General features: G+C 39.5%; 2 protein-coding genes across 3 annotated transcripts in view; one reads left to right on the top strand and one right to left on the bottom strand.

Annotated features, from left to right (window-relative positions):
- The window catches only part of IGF2BP3 (insulin like growth factor 2 mRNA binding protein 3), a 136,466-nt gene extending 127,425 nt beyond the window's left edge, over positions 1-9,041 (top strand). The window contains exons 11-15 of one of the 2 annotated variants that reach the window (XM_046669839.1): positions 1,599-1,715; positions 4,845-4,919; positions 7,531-7,662; positions 8,365-8,478; positions 8,765-9,041. In XM_046669839.1, coding sequence (XP_046525795.1) covers positions 1,599-1,715; positions 4,845-4,919; positions 7,531-7,662; positions 8,365-8,478; positions 8,765-8,863 — 537 coding nt within the window. In that variant the 3' untranslated portion in view covers positions 8,864-9,041. Of the gene's footprint in view, positions 1-1,598; positions 1,716-4,844; positions 6,210-7,530; positions 7,663-8,364; positions 8,479-8,764 lie in introns of those variants that run through there. The other variant, XR_006889786.1, reaches the window with a different exon arrangement.
- A 2,570-nt stretch (positions 9,042-11,611) lies between these two features.
- Positions 11,612-19,987, bottom strand: MALSU1 (mitochondrial assembly of ribosomal large subunit 1). Its single transcript, XM_046669840.1, has 4 exons — positions 19,707-19,987; positions 18,285-18,463; positions 13,459-13,540; positions 11,612-11,827 (listed from the first exon to the last, which is right to left on the bottom strand). Exons 1-4 carry the CDS (start codon positions 19,960-19,962, stop codon positions 11,640-11,642), a joined length of 705 nt encoding a protein of 234 aa, XP_046525796.1. The 5' UTR covers positions 19,963-19,987; the 3' UTR covers positions 11,612-11,639.
- Positions 19,988-20,280: the final 293 nt, after the last annotated feature.

The following is a 20,280-nucleotide window of genomic DNA, read 5'->3' as shown; positions in this document are numbered from 1 at the left end:
TGGATTAACTTGAGCTCTTGGGAACGAGATTTATAGTATCCTACATAATAGGAATATAAGAAGTTTCAAGAGAGCGTTCTATGACATGTTTCTTAGCAAGTATAGTTCATGCGTACATTTTATTGCAAGGTATCTTCTAACATCTCTAGAATCTTAGTTTGCTAAGTGTACTTTTTTTTTTTTTAACAAAGGCATATTTTGCTTTACTTCATTTATTCAGTTGTGGCTCATCTTAAGATATTTCTTGGCATACATGGGAAATCTCTGTACCTTCCTCTCAATTTTGCTGTGAACCTAAAATTGTCTTAAAAAATAATATTTTAAAAATATTTCTTGAAATAAATTTCTTAGAATTAACTTATCCTTGGAAGCATGTTTTTTTTATTGTTAGAAGGTAAACAAAGTGTTAACTTCCTGAACATGTGTACCACTTCTGCATTTTAGAACCTTTGGCTCAACAGTAACATCCTTGAACCTTGAATTGGCCTTTGTAGGAATCCAGTCACTGTGAACTCTTCCCTTGAGTGTTGTCCTTTACCCCTGCAGGAAGCACTCTTGGAAGAGAGTCTCAGGAAGGGAACAACTAGCTTGAAGTGGGAAGATGAGGAAGAATGAAGTATACAGAGAAAAACCATCTATGGAAAACCTTTTAGAGTTAGCCTTCAGAACGTTTCCCAATTTGTCCATGTGTAAAGTGCAACGGGAAGGCAGAAATGGAAGGAATAAAGAATTATATGGCAAAGAATCTTAGGGAATTTTACCACTAAAGTGAATTAGTTGTCTTCTAATCCTGTCCTATGCTTGGGCATGATACGTATTGAATGGTAGCGGTAAGGTTTTACATGATTTACTCATACATAATGAGATTCAGGAGGTTTTCCCTCTGAGAATAGTTCACTAGCTGTGTGTTTAAGAAGCAAAAACTACATGGATAAAGTGTGGAGTTGGTATCTTTGGATGCTGTCATGTTTGCTTCATTTACTTGTTAAGAATCTACCTTGGGGGGCTGGCCCCGTGGCCGAGTGGTTAAGTTTGCGCGCTCCGCTGCAGGCGGCCCCGTGTTTCGTTAGTTCGAATCCTGGGCGTGGACATGGCACTGCTCATCAGACCACGCTGAGGCAGCGTCCCACATGCCACAACTAGAAGAACCCACAACGAAGAACAACAAAGAATACACAACTATGTACCGGGGGGGCTTTGGGGAGAAAAAGGAAAAAATAAAATCTTAAAAAAAATTAAGAATCTACCTTGGATACAGTGATGGGGGATCTTGCTTAATTTTAGACATAATCTTGTCTCTCTATTCTAGTACATTTAAACTTTATAACATTTACATATCTTTTAAATCTGTAACTCGGTGACATTCTAAAGTTTAAGGAAATTGTGTAGAGAAGTGACATTTTAAATGCAGATGGTTTCAGGATGAATATGAGATCTTCTCGATCTGTCAGGTAAACTCATTTCAACTTCCTGTGGTGGTTTTTCCTGAAACTATCCTATTACTCCTACCGTATGAGGATGCCCCCGTCCCAATGCCAACAATAACAGCCTGATTTGTACCAAATAAGCATGTATGTTCTGTCTGTCTTTTCCAACAGCAATCAGAAACAGAGACTGTTCATCTGTTTATCCCAGCTTTATCTGTTGGTGCCATTATCGGCAAGCAGGGGCAGCATATCAAACAGCTTTCTCGCTTTGCAGGAGCTTCTATTAAGGTACTGTTCTGCCAGCTGTGGCTCTCCCAGTGTTTTAAATACAGATTGTTACAGAAGCATGGGTCTCCTTGCCACTTTAAAATTTGAATTGAATGTGACAGTCTATCCTGAGGTTAAAAAAAAAAAAAAGGTATGACAGAAAACCCCAAACAACAGTATCTTAAACGAGCTAAGTTAAATTCTCTCTCCAAAAACGTAGTCTGGAGGTAAGTAATCCAGCGCTGGTATTGTGGTTCTGCCCCAGCAAGTCCTTGGACCTAGATTCCTTTTAGCTCGTCTTCCCCAGGTATGGCCTTGGTTCCTCATGGTCCCAAACGATACAATTCAGTGCTCTAACAGTCAAGTCTGGTCCAGCCAGTAGAAGAGGACATAAAGAACCACTTTCTCTGAAGGAGGTTTCCTGTTAGCTGCTTTAGGATATTTCTGTTTACCTTCCGTTGCTCAGAACTACGTTGTGAGGCTGGCTGTAGCTGGTGGGCCAGCAGGGAAATGTAGTCCATGTGTGGTCAGCTAAGTATTTTATTATTATGGAAGGTGGGGTAACAAATATCAGAGGACAACTAATGGTGTCCACTGAATAGATAACTGTGTGTTCTGAAGATTCTGTATTTTGATATGCTGAGAATCAATGTAATATCAAATATATGGGTCCTTTTGTTTTAAGGAATACACAAGTTGACAAAGGCTTGATATAGTGACAGCTTTCTTTAGGAAAACAATCAGTCTTTTGGGGGTTTTATTTTGGTTATATTTTATAAAATTTTTACAAAAATTTTTATTTAAAAGAATAGAGTTGACAAAAAATTGCACTTAAATGTTTATAGCATCTTTATTTATAAACTATCCCAAAACGGGAAGAGGCAAATGTTTGTCAACTGGCAAATGGATAAACTGTGGTCCATCTATGCCATAAATATTACTTAGTAATAAAAAGGAATAACCTACATGGATACATACAACAACTTGGATGAATCTCATGTATTAAAAGAAGTCCGACTCAAAAGGCCACAAACTCTGTGATCCCATTTATGTGACAGTTCTGGAAAAGGCAGAACTATAGGGATGGAGGAAAAAAATCAGTGGTTTTAGGAGCTGGAGGTAGAGAGAGGGTTGAATACAAAGAGGCAACATAAGAAATTTGGGGACTGATGGAACTGTTTTTACTTTGTGGTGGTGGTTACACAATTATGATTTGTTACAAAGGGAGTGAATTATACTGCATGTAAATAAACTAAGTAAATAATAAAAAAGCAAAACACACAGAAATAGCCCTCATGCTTTCTTATAGCAAAAGATAAGAAAATACATGAAGAGGAAATGCAGCCAAAATAAATAAATGGATAAAGGGAAAGACATGGTAAAAGATTAAGTGGTGAACCAACTTTACTATCCTGCTAGTTTCCTGATTAATGAGTTAAAAATAAATCTTTGACACATGCTCACACATGCAAAAAGAACCCAGTAGACTGATTCTGGAAAAACTATAATAAACATTTCATGAACAAAAAGAATTGAGTACTCAGATGTTTGGTTCTTTTTCTTTCTGGCTTTCGTGGAGGTTTGAGGTTAAAATGTTTTTGTTTCCAAAAAGTCTGAAATATGCATAATCTGAAAGATTCACCACCACTCTTGACACTGCTAGATTTACATATATGTAAATTTCCATATATGTACTTACTTTAGTAGGCATATATCTGGTATCACCAAACCATGATTATTTGTGTTCACTTACTGGACATTTAGGTTGTTCCTAATTCATCCTGCACAGATAGTGCAGTGATGAACAAAGTTCTTTTAGCCAAACTGTTACACACAACCGTATTCTTTAACGTAAGTCTACAGAAGTAGAGTTAGTGAGTCAAAGGAGATGTGCTTTTTTCAAGCTTTTGAGAGATGATAGCAATATATATTCCTAACCTCAGCGTACAAGTCCCCTAAGCCCCAGCTCTCTATCACCAGTAGTACTGACAAAGGTATTTTTTACAAAAGAAAACTAGTCAGAAAATGAAGAACAATATCTTCTTTCTAGGGGTTTCCTTGTGAATAACCCTAAGAGCTAGGACTAAAAGGAAGTAATTATTTGCTTATTTTATAGACTCAAAATTAGTCAGGACCCTGCATAAAGTAGGAATAGTAAGAATTTGGCTCTAGGTGACAGAAATGTTCTACTTTCTCCCTCCCTTAAAATAAAGCTAACTCCATGAAAAGTAACAACCTTCTTCTGAGTGTAAACACGTAGGGAAAGGCCTAGTAGACTATATAAGGAATTGACAGCAATCATATTGAGTGGCAGAATTTGGGGTAGTTTTTTTTTCTTTTTTGCTTCCTATTACATAGTAATAATATATTTTTAAAATAATCAGAATTGCTGCTTGTACAATAAATACCTAGCGAACTTTTTTCTTTTAAAACAACAACTACCAGCCAGGTCCCAAAATCCTTTCTCACCACGACACTGAGGGAATAGTGGTGGTCTCTCCCTTCAATAGTCTCGGCCACATTTCCCCAGCCCAGGCTTTTTGTGTGATTTCATATACTGTACAAAAATAGAAAAGTCTGAGTTTACTTTTCTTCTGCCAAATTAATGTTTATCTCATACGTTACTCCAACGAGCATACTTTAGGGGAATTTACCAGTTGTCTTAGATTTGTGAACTTAGCAGTTTCTTGCACATACAGGAAGCCTGAGGGGTTTCTGATGCATTTGGGCCAAAAACTACACTTGAGCACCACTGCATAGGGATTAGGAACATAGGCAGTGGAGACAGACCCAGCTCTCCCCTGAGCTCTATTAGCTGTGTGATCATGGGCCAGGTAACTCAGCTTCCCAGCCTTCAGCTTCCCGGAACATTTGTAAAGTAGAGGCAATACTTCATGAGGATGTAGTGAGAATTAGCTGAGAGATTGCATGTGGGCTTTTACATTAGGGCCAAGCACAGTGTAAGTACACTGTATATGGCAGAGGCCATAAGTAGTGAACCCACATTAATCATTGCCTCTGCATAACTTCCTTCCAGAAGGCTTTCATTCTACATTTCAGTAATTCATGTGCAGATGTCAGGCTGGTTTGTGTAACATTTCTATCAGTGGCACCTGAAAGTGTCATAACCCCTTGATGGATCTGTTACAGATCGCTCCAGCTGAAGCACCAGATGCTAAAGTGAGGATGGTGATTATCACCGGGCCACCAGAGGCTCAGTTCAAGGTATGTGCTCTAGAGTCTATGGACAGGTAACAAATGAACAGATGTGGCAAATGTTAATGCCACCTTTTCAGAAACTCCATAACCTAGCTTCTCCCTTAAATATATCTAATACTCAGGAGAAAGAATCTCTCAATGGAAATTCATAAGACTAAGAACAGAGCAAAAACATACCCAAAGTTGCATTTCAAAAATTAACCAAAAGTCTTTGATTTTGAGAGTTCTGCATTGGTTGTTGGGTTTACCTATCTCCCAAAGGAGAATGTGCTCAACACCTCATTATCACATGTGCAGGTGAGACCTTAAGAATGAAATTTATAAACCCATCTGGTTAATATGCCTTGGAAAACTTGTTCCCAAATTTTTCCTCTTGTCCCTGAAAAGCCTTAACCTTGAAATACAATGCCCCCTTTTCGTCTCACCCTTGGATTAACTCTCTTAGCCCTTGTCTATAGTCTCTCCACAAATCACTCTAATCCTTTGAATTTTAGAGGAATAAATGGCAGGCAGGCTTGTGGCATCTGTAATGGTATGAACCACTGCTCATGTTTATTGGGGTGTGGGGCTTTTGGGGCTGGGCTGCCTCACATTGTCTACTGAGAGGTGGTACAGCAGTGATGAAGAGCAGAGACGTGGCAGCCAGGCTGCTGGTTCAAATCCTAGCTCTACTATTTTACTAGCTGTGTGACCTTGGCAAGTTACTTAGCCCCTCTCTGGCTAGTTCCTTATCTGTAAAATGGCGTTAGGAGCACCTACAAGGTTTAAAGGAGGTTATAAGGTTTAAAAAAATCCATAAAGTGCTTAAAACAGTGCCTGACACATAGGAAGCACAATATAAATGTGGTGGTGGTGGTGGTTCAGCAGACTCTGGGTAGATCCAACTAAGACTCTGCCAAATCCTCAAGTTCACAAATAAGACATACTTTTGAGCATATGATTTCTCCCATAAAACTTTGTACAGGTGTCTTGTTTGCCATAGGTAAAAGCAGCTACTGAATTGGGATGAAGCTAATTTATCCAAAACCCATGTCTTGTTCCTACCACTTAGCAGCTGTGTAATAGGACAACTCTTTAAGCTTAAGCCTTAGTTCTCTTAGCTCTAAAATGTGGCTAGTAATAGTGCCTACCTATCCCCTCCTCCCCGCTTCTTAATCACTTTCTTTCATCTCTATTTCCTATGGGCCATTTTTCACTAAAAATCCAAAGTTTTTTTTCCACTTCATTTACAGGAAGAACAGGAAACAAAAGGAGGTGCTTTGAGATGTGGGTGCAGTTGGCTAGGCTCAAACTCAGGTGAAAAAATTTACTCCCTCACACCAGTCTTGTGGTCCAGGCAGTTCAAATCATAAGTCAGAAATGTTGAAAATTGTTTCCTATCCCGAACCTACAGGGTCAGTCACTTTTAGTTTGAAATCACAACAGATAGATACAAACATCAATTATTGCATGTTTCTTGGTGCTGAGCTCTTAGTATTTGATAAATAGAATTACTGTCTTGCAACTCCTATAATGCTTATATGCTGGGAAATTCAGTTTGTTTCCCTGTATCCTCCAATGTTGTACAGTTATCTTAAATGGAACATTTAAGCTATAATGCTTACATCTCATTTATGTAATCAGTGATAACCACAAATGAATTATTTTATTTTAGAGATCTAAGGAACAGTAAACTTCCTAACCCATGTTCTCTTCTGAATTCAAGAGCTTCTGTTTTGGAGGATGGTGTCTATCCCTAGTGTCCTTTGTTCAATTGCTACATCTGTGGCCTGAGACTCTGAGGATGAATGCAATAGAGAGTACCAAAATGGACTTTGTTTTTTCTGTAATCCCCTAGAATGAGCTTATCATTTCTGTACCAATGAAAATGTGTTTAATACTTTTGGTTTTGTGATTTGCCCTGGCAGCTTGTCGGATTAAACCAACTCTGACTTCTTTTTCCTTTGGTGTATACCACAGCCAATTGACGGTTGTACATAATAGGAGAGGTTTCTAATGTATAACTTCTAGTTGTACACAGTATGTGACAGGATGTGGTAACTATAAATATCACAAGTGTATGTTAACTTGATTTTGTAGCTTTATTATTCAAAGTAGAAATCACTTGGCTAAGATGAAGAAACGTGTTTAAATAGAAAAGTCATCTCAGCAGGTTTCTCACTAGCCATTTAGACATAAACTTGGTTCTTAGGAGCCTGACACAGCTGGCTCTGTAGTTCTTCCCTAGTTTCTTGCTCAAGAAAAATGTAATTACTTTCTTATTGCCAGCAGGAGAGGTTTCACCTTTTAGGACTGGAGAGCAAATGGCTATTTGCCCACAAAAATTTATTTTTAGTTAGGCTGACTACTAATTGCCTTTAACTATTTTTGTCAGGAGAATATGGTTTATTCTTCTTTCATCAGTCATTCAGTTGCCTCCTCTGTGATGTGTAGTTATTATCAGCCTTTTCAAGGGCTTCCTAATTTCTCCGTCTCTTATGTGATCGTCAACAGTCTATCAAATGCAGATGTATCACTGTAAACGGCTATTCCGGTGGATTTGGGCCATCTTTAAAGTTAATGGACCTTTTGTGTTTCCTACATGAATGACATTGATAGGATATGTTCTCATCTGTAGGCTCAGGGAAGAATTTATGGAAAAATTAAAGAAGAAAACTTCGTTAGTCCTAAAGAAGAGGTGAAACTTGAAGCTCATATCAGAGTGCCATCCTTTGCTGCTGGCAGAGTTATTGGAAAAGGAGGCAAAACGGCAAGTACTTCAGCAAAACCTGTGCACAGTGGTATGAAAGGGAAAGCGTTGAAAGGTACTTAGGAGTTCCAAGTCCCTGAATTTTGGCTAATTTATAAAAAGCAGGACCATCTGGGCCAAGGTTTGGAGAACGCTGCCTTTTGTTCCTCTTGTCTGAGTGTTGGTGTCAGCCACTAGTGGTGAAGGCCACTAATGCCTTTCTTTCAGACCACTTTGTGTGAGAGGACTGTCTCGTATTTATAAGGGGCATTTAGCATTTTTCTGTTGATATAACTTCAGCTTTTAATTTTTATCGCTCAGACACTTAATGACATAGAAAATTTTTAAAAATTTCATTTACCTTTATAACTGAAAAAAGCGAATGATTTCCAGTTACTCTATAACACATGTAATTGCTAAGTTGTTTTCAAAGCTATTTACAATTTTGGAGTGACTGAGAGTGTACACTTTGGAATCAGACTTTCAGGGTTTGATTCTAGTTGTGCCATTCACTTGTACAACTTTGGGCAAGTCAATTTCTTTGGCTAAGCCTTAGTTTTAATCACCTTGGAATGGATATAATACTAATAACCTGATAGAATTATTAGTGGATTAGATGAAATTTGTAAAGCCACAGCTAGTGTTTGGCACACAGTAAGTGCTCAGGAAATGGTAATTAAAAAAAAAACAAAACTTATCGTGATTTGTATTTACCTTTTTCAGGTGAATGAGCTCCAGAATTTGTCAAGTGCAGAAGTAGTTGTCCCCCGTGACCAGACGCCTGATGAGAATGACCAAGTGGTTGTTAAAATAACTGGTCACTTCTATGCTTGCCAGGCAAGTGGGCTCTAATGTGATGAGCAAGCTCTTTCACTTCTTTCTCAAATGGAAGCAATTCTCCCATGGGTCCCTCCACCCCATATAAATATTTAAGATTGTCTGGTGCTTAACACTTTTAATCCCCCTTTTAGCAGGTGATTTCAGAGAGTCTATTAGCAAACTAATTAGTATGTATCCTTAATCTTCAAGTAAATTTCTATTTGAAGTTGTTGAAATGGAAGAGTAAAGTAACTTGAAGTAACTTTTGATCAGGTAGAAATTTCAAAGCTCTCTTCTTCTGCAGGTTGCCCAGAGAAAAATTCAGGAAATTCTGACTCAGGTAAAGCAGCACCAACAGCAGAAAGCTCTGCAAAGTGGACCACCTCAGTCAAGACGGAAGTAAAGGCTCAGGAAACGGCCCCCCACAGAGGCAGATGCCAAACCAAAGACAGATTGCTTAACCAACAGACGGGCGCTGAACCCCCATCCAGAACCACATGCACAAGTTTTGACCTAGCCAGTTGTTTCTGAGGACCAGGCAACTTTTGAACTCCTGTCTCTGTGAGAATGTATACTTTATGCTCTCTGAAATGTATGACACCCAGCTTTAAAAAAAATAAGGGGGGGAGGGAGGGAAGGAGAGAAGCTCTGCACTTCCCTTTTGTTGTATTCTCAATGTAACAAATATTCTAATTTTTCTTAATATTCCCCCATAATGCCAGAAATTGGCTTAATGATGCATTCACTAAATTCATCAAATAAAAATAGACTGTTCCTAAGTCCAATAGTAATATTGGATCAGAATAGAATTATTACAGGAACTTAAATGTTAAGCTATTAGCATAGAAAAACTATTCTCGGTTTTATTATCTAACACTAACATGAATAACCTAAGGGAAGTGCTGAACGGTGGTGGCAGGGGTATTAAATGTGCATTTTTTACTCAACTACCTCAGGTATTCAGAAATGCAATGAAAGCAAAAAAATTTTTTTTGAAAATTTTATATACTTTATAAAGATAAAAGTCCAACAGTTTTTTAAAAATAAATTTAATTAGCTAACAGGCAAATAACAGAAAAAATTTTACTTCTGGCTGGTAACAGTAAAGCTGGAAAATTCATTTCAGGTTTTTTGAGGCTTTTGACACAGTTATTAGTTTGCAAATCCAATAAATGTTCAATGATATGGAGCAGTGCCTATATTTGGAGAGCAGCAATACCATTTTTTCATTTATGGTAGAGGTTTTTGATGGTACTAACAGAGCAAAGTGGTTGCAGGAGGTTTGGGAACGGCTAGTTTAAATGGTTTCAGGAGACTTCAGTTTTTTGTTTATGTGATTGAATGCATAAATGCTTTGTGCTTTTGACTATCACTACCTAAAGAAAGTACATCAGTGAAGAGATGCAGCCCCTGTGGACTTTAAACTGACTGGCAAAAAGCAAGCTTCAACTTGTCTTATAAGAGGCTTAGTTTGCCAATACACTTCAGACCAGATGGTCTATGCTTTGAGCAGACCACAAAAGAAGTGCTTTGTGAAGACCAAGGGGGCAGTCAGATGGTGTGGCAGTGTCTAAAGGCAATAAGAGGCTACATCTTCATGTGCCAGGCACTGTCATGAGCCTCACTAAGCTATTTTGAAGATTTTTAAAACAATGGTAAGAGAAATGAAAGGCCATCTTAAAATATCACATAAAATGTAGCAGGATTCTATATTCTGTGCAACCAGTTATTTGAAAATAAGTCAAAAGGTAGGCAGTACAAGAAAATAATTTTTGGAATATAATTTGAATGACTGTGATAGAACATTTGACCTTGGATACTGAACTCATCTGCCCATTCCTTAGCTTGATGACAAAGCCCGGGATGTACAGTTATGTGGGTGTGGGTGTGGGTGGTCTCCACGGCCATGCTGCTCTCAAAATTCTTTGTGTTTCTTTTGTTCATTAAGTGATCACAGTCATCATAGTACACTGATCTAAAGGGCATATATAATAACCCTTTAAAAAAAATCATTTTGCCTCATTCGTATTTCAAGATGAATTTCTACATGGACTAATTTTTCTGAAGATCACCATCTCAATTAGATATTCTGAAAATGACTTGAAATGTTTTCCTAAATGTTTTCCGAAAACCAGTTTATTTTGTAGTTGTAGCCAAAAAGTGCCCTTTTTGTCACTGAATTCATCTAACATTCATAATTTTTTTTCATACAATGAATTGCTAAAAAAAAAATCATGGACTGGCTTTCTGGTTGGACAGGTGAGATGCACTTAAGGCCAGAACTCTTTCTTAGTATTTGATTTTTTCCAATATTTGTGTTTTGTGGTTTTTTATACAGATAGGTGCTACATTTATATCTCCTGGTTTAAACTGTCATATTTCACTTCTAGCCTTTTAGTATGGCAAATCATGTTTTCCTTTCAATTAAGCATTGGTTATGGAGTATCTGGTAATAGCTAGGAAATAATTCTGTAATTGAGTTTTGTACTCACCGCATATGGATCATTCCTCATCTGTAATGTGCCCCAAATGCAGCTTCATTTTCCAGATACCTTGATGCAGAATAAAGGTTTTCATCATTAGGTGCAGCGTGATGTGTAGTACGTTTTATTTCTGGTTTTTCAAATAAATGTGAATGTTCTGAATTTAGTCAAACTGTAAACTTGAACAGATTTTTAGTAATACTATGTCAGTCTCAAGGTAAGCACCAATATCTACTAGTAAATTATCTTCTCCATTCCATGGTACTTACTGTGAACCTTGGTGACACTGTTGCATATGAACTAAGAACTAGAGGTTTTAAGTAATAGAGGACCAGTGGGGTGGTTATATTTTTTGCTTTATTTTATAAAAAAGTTTTGGCTATTCCATTCTACAGAATAAGATTTAAACAAAATTAAACTCTGAGCAGAGAGCCTGAGTTAAGCACAGAGGTCAGTGCTAACTCCGAGGATCCCTGAATCCTGCTGGGATCTCAGGAATAAAGATTAGCTTGAATGTACTGATCCTTGGTGTGAGAATTAGCTCATTTACCTACAAATTCCACATGTCAGCATGAGTGCCCAGAGATTAAGACTTGTTTTGACAACAATCTAATGAAGGAGGCAGGGTTTAGAAGCTATATTTTTTAAGAAGTGACTCAATCCAAATCTGAAATGACTAAAGCAGTTCATATCATTTTATTCACATTTGACCTCCACTGGAGTCAGGGATGAAGTGTCATCTTCTATTCCAAGAATGAAGTCTTCAGGTAATGTCTCAGGTGCTATCTGAGCTAACTGGTCATCGTAAGAACGTAGGGTCCATAATTTCTCTAATTCATAGGTTTCTCTGGTTTCTGGAAGCATCAAATGAATCACCATGCTGCCTATCAAGGACAGATAAGAGTTACAATGAATGATCTCACAAATCTCTGTAACAATTAGAGCAGTGGTTCTCAAAGTATGAACCCCAGATCACCTTGGAACTTGTTAGAAATGCAAATTATGGACCCCATCCTGCAAAAATACCACAGTTTTCTCAGTGCATCATACAAGAGGAACACGATGTCAATATGTAACATTACTGGTGATGTTAACTTTATCCAAGTGACTAAAGGTGGGGGTCTGTCAGGTTTCTCTTGGAAGACAGTTCTCCATAGGTATCACATTTCTAAATATCCTGTGAGCAAAGCACTGACTGCCTTTTGTTCTGGACTATCTTCAAGGATGTCTGTATGGCAAAGAGTCACAGAAAGAGATACTACCTCCCTCCAGAGCAAAGGGCAGGTTTGCTTACGGCAGTGGTTCTCAATCAGAGACTCTTTTTGGTGAGCAGATTGGCCCGCAGCTAATATCTGTTGTGAATCTTTTTTTTTTTTTTCCTCCCCAAAGCCCCAGCCCACAGTTGTACATCCTAGTTGTAGGTCATTCTAGTTCCTCTATGTGGGATGCCACCACACTATGGCCTGATGAGAGGTGCGTAGGTCCCCACCCAGGATCCGAACCGATGAACTCAAGGCAACTGAAGCAGAGCACGCAGACTTAACCACTCAGCCATGGGGCCAGCCCCTCAATCAGAGACATTTTTGATTTTCACAATTGGGGGATGCAGAGGTGAAGGGCTCTTCATTCAAACATTCTACAATGCAAAGGATATTCCTCCCACCCCCATCAGAATTATCTGGTCCAAAATGTTAATAGTGACAAAGCCGAGAAGCCCTGACTTACAGCCTTGGCAGAAAAAGTGTCTTCCACCAGAGCAAACGCAGGCCTACTTCCCGCCCATTATAAAAGATGTGGACATCCTAATCTCAGGCTTCTTCTCTTAGAACTGTATGCAGGTGTCACCTGGCCCTGTGTTGCTCTATAGAAATGGGCTCAGGGAACCTGGTGCACAACTGCTGCTGCTGCCTACTGCTATTGCTGTGAATAACTGTCCTTCATCTCTAACCCAGGAACAGCCTTGAGTCTTTTACCAATATCCATGAACTGGCCAGCTAACTCGTTAGCTTACAAGTAAGATAAAATCTCAGACACTTCACAGTTCTTCAGTTACTGTTTTTCCTTTTGTAATATCTTGTGGGGAAATACTTTGAAACCATACATTAATATTTAAATTTGTTAGGTCTTTTCAAAATTCCAGTCCTCTGCTCTTGTCCTTCCCTGTGCCTGGAATGCGCTTCATCTTCACTTCATCTGAGTTATTTAAGGCCAAGGTTACATGTACCCCAAGCCTTCTACCACCACCAAGAGATCTCTCCCATCTCTACACGTTATCCATTCTGTTCTCCGCCAGCTTTCTGACTTGTATGGCTAGTAATATACATACCAAGTTAGGTGAGGATTTCACATGTGAATAAGACCACCTGGGTTATAACTAAATAAAACTTGCTTTAAATTTCAAAAATTTTACATGGAAAAACTCAGCAATTTGATCCCATTCCTTTTGCAAGTGAAAGTAGTTCAAGATTAGCATTATACCAAATATTTATCTGTAAAATGTGTCAAAATAACTTACCAAAGTCCACACAGAGCCAGTCATCAGTGTCCTTCCCTTCGATCTTAACATGAGGCTCACTTTTACATTTCAGGTATTTGTACTGAAAAAAGCCAGGTTACACATTAAAGGGAGAGGAGATGGGGGGAGTCTCTGCTCTGAGGAAACAGATGTATTTCTCTTGGTCTTAATTTGGGAACTAGCTTACTCATTCCTCATAGTTATACTTAGACTCATAATCAATAACATAGGGAAACTTCCCCCCCCAAATCCTACCCACCTCCTCCTACACTTCTCTCCTGCATCCCGCCAAACCCTTCTGACAGAGCCACCCTAGACCTTCACCAAGGCGTTTCTGAGGCCTAAGCTCACTCAACATCTGGTCTTCACCTGTATCATCCCTTCTGTCCATCCCAGCTCCCCTTTACTCTCAGGGAAGGTAGATGCTGCCTTCCTGTTTTAAAGCTAGATCTCAGTTCTATTGATTCCATCTCATCTACCTTAATGACAATGCTAATGGAATTTTATTTCATGTCTCTGTTCCCAAACAGATCCCATGAATTGTCTAAAACAACAAATACACTAATATCAGACAAAACAGACTAAGTGAAAAATCAGTACAAGAGACAAAGGACATTATATAATGATAAAAGGGTAAGACTAATTGGACCTAACAGACATTAACAGAACATTCCACTCAACAACAGCAGAATATACGTTTTTCTCAAGTGCACATGGAACATGCTCCAGGACAGATCATATGTTAGGCCACAAAATAAGTCTTAATAAATTCAGAAAGACAAATCATATAAAGTATATTTTCTGATCACAATGAAACTAGAAATCAACAGAAGGAAAACCAGAAGGTCACAAATATGTGGAAATTAGACAAACACGTAAAAAAAACCAATGAGTCAAAGAAGAAATCATAAAGGAAATTAGAAAATATCTTGAAACAAATGAAATTAAAACACAACCTACCAAAACTTAGGGAAGCCATGAAAGCAGTGCTAAGAGGGAAATCAAGAGCTATAGATGCTTACATGAAAAAAGAAGTTCCCAAATCAACAACCAAAATTTATACCTTAAAGAACTAGCAAATGAAGAACAAATTAAAGCTAGCAGAAGGAAGGAAACAATAAGCAGAGAAAAATAAAAGAGACAAAATTCAATGAAACCAAGATTTGGGTCTTTAAAAAGATCAATGAAATAGACAAATCTTTAGCTAGACTGAATAAGAAAAAAATAGAAGACCAAATAACTAAAATCAGAAACAAGCAAGGGGATATCAACTTAGATTAAAAGAACTTATTAGAGTACTATAAAAAACTGCATGCTAACAAATTGGATAACCTACATGAAATGGACAAAATTCAACAAGCATTCATGATAAAAACACTCCCACCTCAAGATAATAAAGACCATATATGAAAAGCCCACAGCTATAATACTCAATGGCAAAAGAATGAAAGTTTTTCCTCTTAGATCAGGAACAAGACAAGAATGCCCACTTTCACCACTTCTATTCAACATAGTACTGGAAGTTCTAGCCAGAGCAATTAGAGCAAGAAAAAAATGGTTACCAAATTAGAATGGAAGAAATAAAATTATCTCTGTTCACAGACAATATGATCTTATATGTAGAAAACCCTAAAGATTCCACACACAAAAAAACTGTTATAATAAATGAATTCAGCCAAGTTGTAAAATATAAAATCAACATGCAAAAACTAGTCGTGTTTCTATACACTAACAATGAGCAACGTGAAAAGGAAATTAAGAAAACAATTCCATTTACAATAGAATCAAAAAAATAAAATAAGAAATAAACCACAGAGGCAAAAGACTTGTACACTGAACATTATAAAACATTGCTAAAGAAATTAAAGATGACGCCGATAAATAGAAAGACACCCTGTATTCATAGTTTGGAAGACTTAATATTGTTAAGATGTCAATACTCCCATAGTGGCTGGCCAGTGGCCTAGTGGTTAAGTTCACACGCTCCGCTTCAGCAATCTGAAGTTCGTGGGTTCAGATCCCAGGCTCAGACCTACACACCACTCATAAAGCCATGCTGTGGCGGCATCCCACATACAAAATGGAGGAAGACTGGCACAGATGTTAGCTTAGGACCAATCTTCCTCGGCAAAAAAAAAAAGACTACAAAAACCTGCAAAAAACCAAAAACCACCCTACCGAAAGCTAGCTACAGATTCAATGCAATTGCTATCAAAATCCCAATGACATTTTTTTTGCAGAAATAGAAAAATCCATCCTAAATTTTATATGTAATCTAAAGAGACTCCAAATAGCCAAAAACAATCTTGAAAAGGAAGACTACAGTTGCAGCTCTCAAACTGTAGTAAAATTTCAAAGCTTACTAAAAAAGCTACAATAATCAAAATAGTGATCAAAAGAGACATACAGATCAATAATAAATAAAGTAAAGAGCCCATAGAGTCAAATGATTTTCAACAAAGGTGCAAAGTCCATTCACTGGGGAAAGGGCAGAGTTTTCAACAAATAGTGCTAGGAAAACTAGATACCTACATGCAAGAGAATGAAGATGGACCTTTACCTTACACATCTATAAAAACTCAAAATGCATCCAAGAAAGACCTAAATGTAAGACTAAAACTATACAACTCTTAGGAGAAAACAGTGAAAAAGCTTCATGACAATAGATTTAGCAATGATTTCTTGGATATGACACTAAAGGCACAGGCAACAACAACAAAACAGATATACTGGACTTTATCAAAATTAAAATCTTTTGTGCATCAAAGGACACTCAACAGAGTAAAAAGGCAACCTACAGAATGAGAGAAAATATTTGCAAATAACATACTTGCTTTGGGGTTAATACTCAAAATATATAGAGAACTCCTACAACTTCACAACAAAAAACAATCTGATTAAAACATGGGCAAAGAACTTGAAAAGTCATTTCTCCAAAGATATACAAATGGCCAATAAGCACGTGAAAAGATGTTCAACATCACTAACATTAGGAAAATGCAAATCAAAAACCACAAGATATCACTTCACTCCCATTAGGATTACTATTATCAACAAACCAGAAAATAAGTGTTGGCAAAGACGTGGAGAAACTGGAACCCTTGTGCACTGCTGGTGGGAATGTAAAGAGGTGCAGCCATTATGGAAAAGAATTACCATGATCTGGCAATTTCGCTTCTGAAATTAAAAGTAGGGACATGTACAGATATTTCTACATTCATGTTTATAGCAGCTTTATTCACAATAATCAGAAGGTGAAAGGAACCCAAATGTCCATCAAAGGATGAATACATAAAATGTGGAACATACATACAATAAAATAAATATTCAGCCTTAAAAAGAAAGACATTCTGACACATGCTACAACATGGATGAACCCTGAAAACATGCTAAGTGAAATAAGTCACTCACAAAAGGACAAATATGATAGGGTTCCACTCATATGAGGTACTTAAAGCAGTCAAATTCATAGAGACAAAAAGCAGAATGGTGGTTGCCAGGGGCTCGGGGAGGAGGCAGAATGGGAACTTATTGTTTAATGTGTACAGAGTTTCAGTTTGGCAAGATGAAAAACATTCTGGAGATGGATGGTTGTAATGCTTGCACAACAACATGAATGTAACTAATGCCACTTAACTGTACCCTTAAAAATGGTTAAAATGTTAAGTTTTACATTCCGTTTATTTTACCACAAACAACAAATCTGTCTTGACCTTGTATTTTTCTCCTTGCTCATCTAAAATTTTTGTAAAAGTAATTACTCTTCCCTCGCCCTTCCTCTTCCACATAAACTTCTCTGAAAAACCCATCATTCTTTTTATATCTCCAAGTGCAATGGTCACTCCTAAGTCTTCATCTTACTCTGTCCCACTCACTATTCCATCTGACAGAGACCCTGGGACCCTGTCTTACAACTCCTCTCCATGCCCTCTTGGTTCTCTTTCTGTCTCTCCAACCACTCTCCTTTTTGGAATCTTCCTTTGCTCTGCCGTGTTGCACCAGGGTTCTGTTTTCAGCCCCCTGCTTAATTTACCACCCTTCTCTAGGCAATCCCAGCTATTCTTTTGGTCTTATCTGTCCCCTCTATCGTCAATTTTCAACAAGGTGAGAGGTATGTTCCCCTGGCACAGTAGTATCAGAATCAGCTAAAGGCTTCCAAGTACATTTTCTTCCTTCTGATTCATATTCAGTCCTGTTGGAAAATGAACTGCCTTCTCTTTAAACTAGACTGGTGAATTCGGAAGGCAAGGACTAAATCTTTTCCATTGTTATCTTCCCAATACCCAGCACAGTGCTTGGGAACACTGGACACGCTCAAACATTTGACCTAGGCCAGCACCGCCCCATAGAACTTTTTGCAGTTAGGGAAATGTTTTACAGTTGTGCTGTCCAATATGGTAGCCACTAGCCACGTGTAGCCACTGAACACCTAAAATGTGCATAGTACAACTGAAGAAATGAATTCTGAATTTTAATTTAATTAAACAGCCACATGTGGCTAATGGCTACCACACTGGACAGTGCTGCTCTAGAAATCCCTCTGGGTTATACTGTCTTCTAGCCTCCTTCAGGTTATTTTTTAAATATTTTTTCCTTGTGGTCACAAGAGACAAGAATTAGAAATATCCTGACTCACTGGTGCTAGATACTTGTCCGCATAACTTTCACTATCAAAGAACATAAAACACTCACACAAATTCTGAAAATTGGGGCTTCTTTTATAATCTCATACGATGGGTTTACTTTTTAAGTGTTGATCCTCAGCCTGATGCGCTGATACTATTCCATTCTGTTAACAGTTCCAAAGAGAAAAGAAAGCATCCTACCATTTTCACAATGTAGTAGGCCATGGCATGTAAGTGTCGGGTGGAAGTTCCACTACCAATCACAAAGTAATCTGTATATTTCATTTCTGGAGGAACCTTGATCACACAAATGTCTCTTGCATTTTCTTGCCTCAGAAGTGAAACCAGCATATCGATGTCAAACTTGGGACCAGTATGATCTGAAATGCACAAAGATTTGCTTGTGTCAGGTGGCCAAGCAGAAGACAGACACTGTATGCACCCAGAAATGTGGGCAGCTGACAGTGAAACTGCTCCTCCATGAGAGTGTTAAGATCTAAAATGCTGTGAAAGATGGCAGGGCCCTCAAGCCTTCTGGAAGCTGAACCTGGGCACTGGTTTCATATAGCACTGCTCAACTTTTATGGGAAGGGTGTTCAGGTTACATAAAGCCACCACAAAACCCTTCCTATTACCACATGCAAGAACCACACATCAGCAACAAACGACTTTCTGTTCACTAGTACTTAAGAAAATGAGCAAACACCTCAAACACAGAACTGCCATACAAAGAAAGAAAAACAGTAGCACGAGTTGGGGAGGTGGTGATATCCCGGAGTATATTAAATTGAATCCCAGCCATAAAGAGTTACAGAATTAGAACTGTGAGCTGGAAGGGCTCTTAGGTAGTATGTGGTCCACAACCTTTCACGGGAGAGATAAAGAAAGAGGCCTAGCAGAGTAAGTGTGCCCCCAAATCAACCAACAGAGCTAAAATTTTAACAGCGATTCTCATTTTGAACCCTCAAGTTTTTCTTAAAAGCCATTTGCGTTATGTAACAACTGTTATCTGTGAAAACAATTTTTTTTCTGTAGAGATTTAGATATTCTGTTCACCTTGGATTATTATTAGAGCCTGTAAATTTACAGATCTCTTAAGTGCTAAAGCTGACTCCCAAGGCCCTAGTGGCTAAGTCCACTAAGACCTCGCTCTCTCATATCTACCCTTTCACAGATGCGATATTTACCATCTCTCAAGTTTCTAAAAACTTACACTAATCAGAGGACCTAAAATGGCCCCATCTCCTATTAGCGCTTCCTACGCGTCCCCGTAGCCCCCAGCCCCCGGCTCTTCCTCAGAATCCTCACGACCCGACACTCTCAAGTCCATTTCTCGGGACCCTAAGAAGAGTGTGAAGGGGGATGAGGACAGTGAGGTTGTGATGCCAAGGGGTCGGTGTGACCGTCCGGACGCCTGGGGTTTTGAAGTCAGCTCATCTCTGGGCCTCAGCTTCTTCACTGTGAAATGGCAAAGTTGGCGCCAACTACCTCGGAAGTCCCTTCCAGCTCCGGGGCTGTAGTTTTGTGACTCCAAGAGCAATGCTGAGAGGGGACCTCAGAGCCTCCTCAGCTGGGACCCGGCCGCCCCGAGGGGGCCGCCGCCGCCCTCCCTCACGCCCGTACCTGCTGTGCCTGACTCGGGGCGACCCTCGCCGGCTGCCCGCTCCCGGAGCTCCTCCAGGCCGGGCCCCCCGTGCAGGCCGCGAGCACGGTCGGAGATCAGGCAGACCCGGCCGAGCGCCGGGCCCGCCAGCAGTCGCCCCACGGCCAGCGGCCGAAGTCGAGGCCCCACGCTTGCCGCGGGCCCTGCTCCCGGAGAAAGGGCCCTACCCCACAGCAGCGGCCCGAGCCGCCGCGCCATGCAGCGGCCCGGCCCCATCGCCGTCGCCGCGCGTCGACTCACGGGGCGGGGCTTAACGGAGCCCGAGCAGGTTCTGCGGCTTTCGATTGGCCAAGTCAATGCGGCGCCGCCCGGGAAAATGACATCAGGGTGTGGGCGGGGCCAGGGCCTGAAGCCGGGGCCCTGAGCCGAATCTGAAGCCTGGCTGGGGCGAGTGTGACCCGGAAGGGCTCTCTCGGGATTAGGTTTTGTGGGAGTCAGAGGACTAGTATCTGACTGCCCACCTTGCTTCGTCCTACGTCATAGTGACGCACTGCGTCGTCCTTGTCTTTTTTCTTGGATCTGTCTCGCTACTCT

This window comes from Equus quagga, chromosome 8 (assembly GCF_021613505.1).
Source record: "Equus quagga isolate Etosha38 chromosome 8, UCLA_HA_Equagga_1.0, whole genome shotgun sequence".
In the NCBI taxonomy this organism is placed as follows: Eukaryota; Metazoa; Chordata; class Mammalia; order Perissodactyla; family Equidae; genus Equus; species Equus quagga.
The sequence above is the reverse complement of the archived record's forward strand: the minus strand, read 5'-3'. Positions and strand labels throughout refer to the sequence as shown.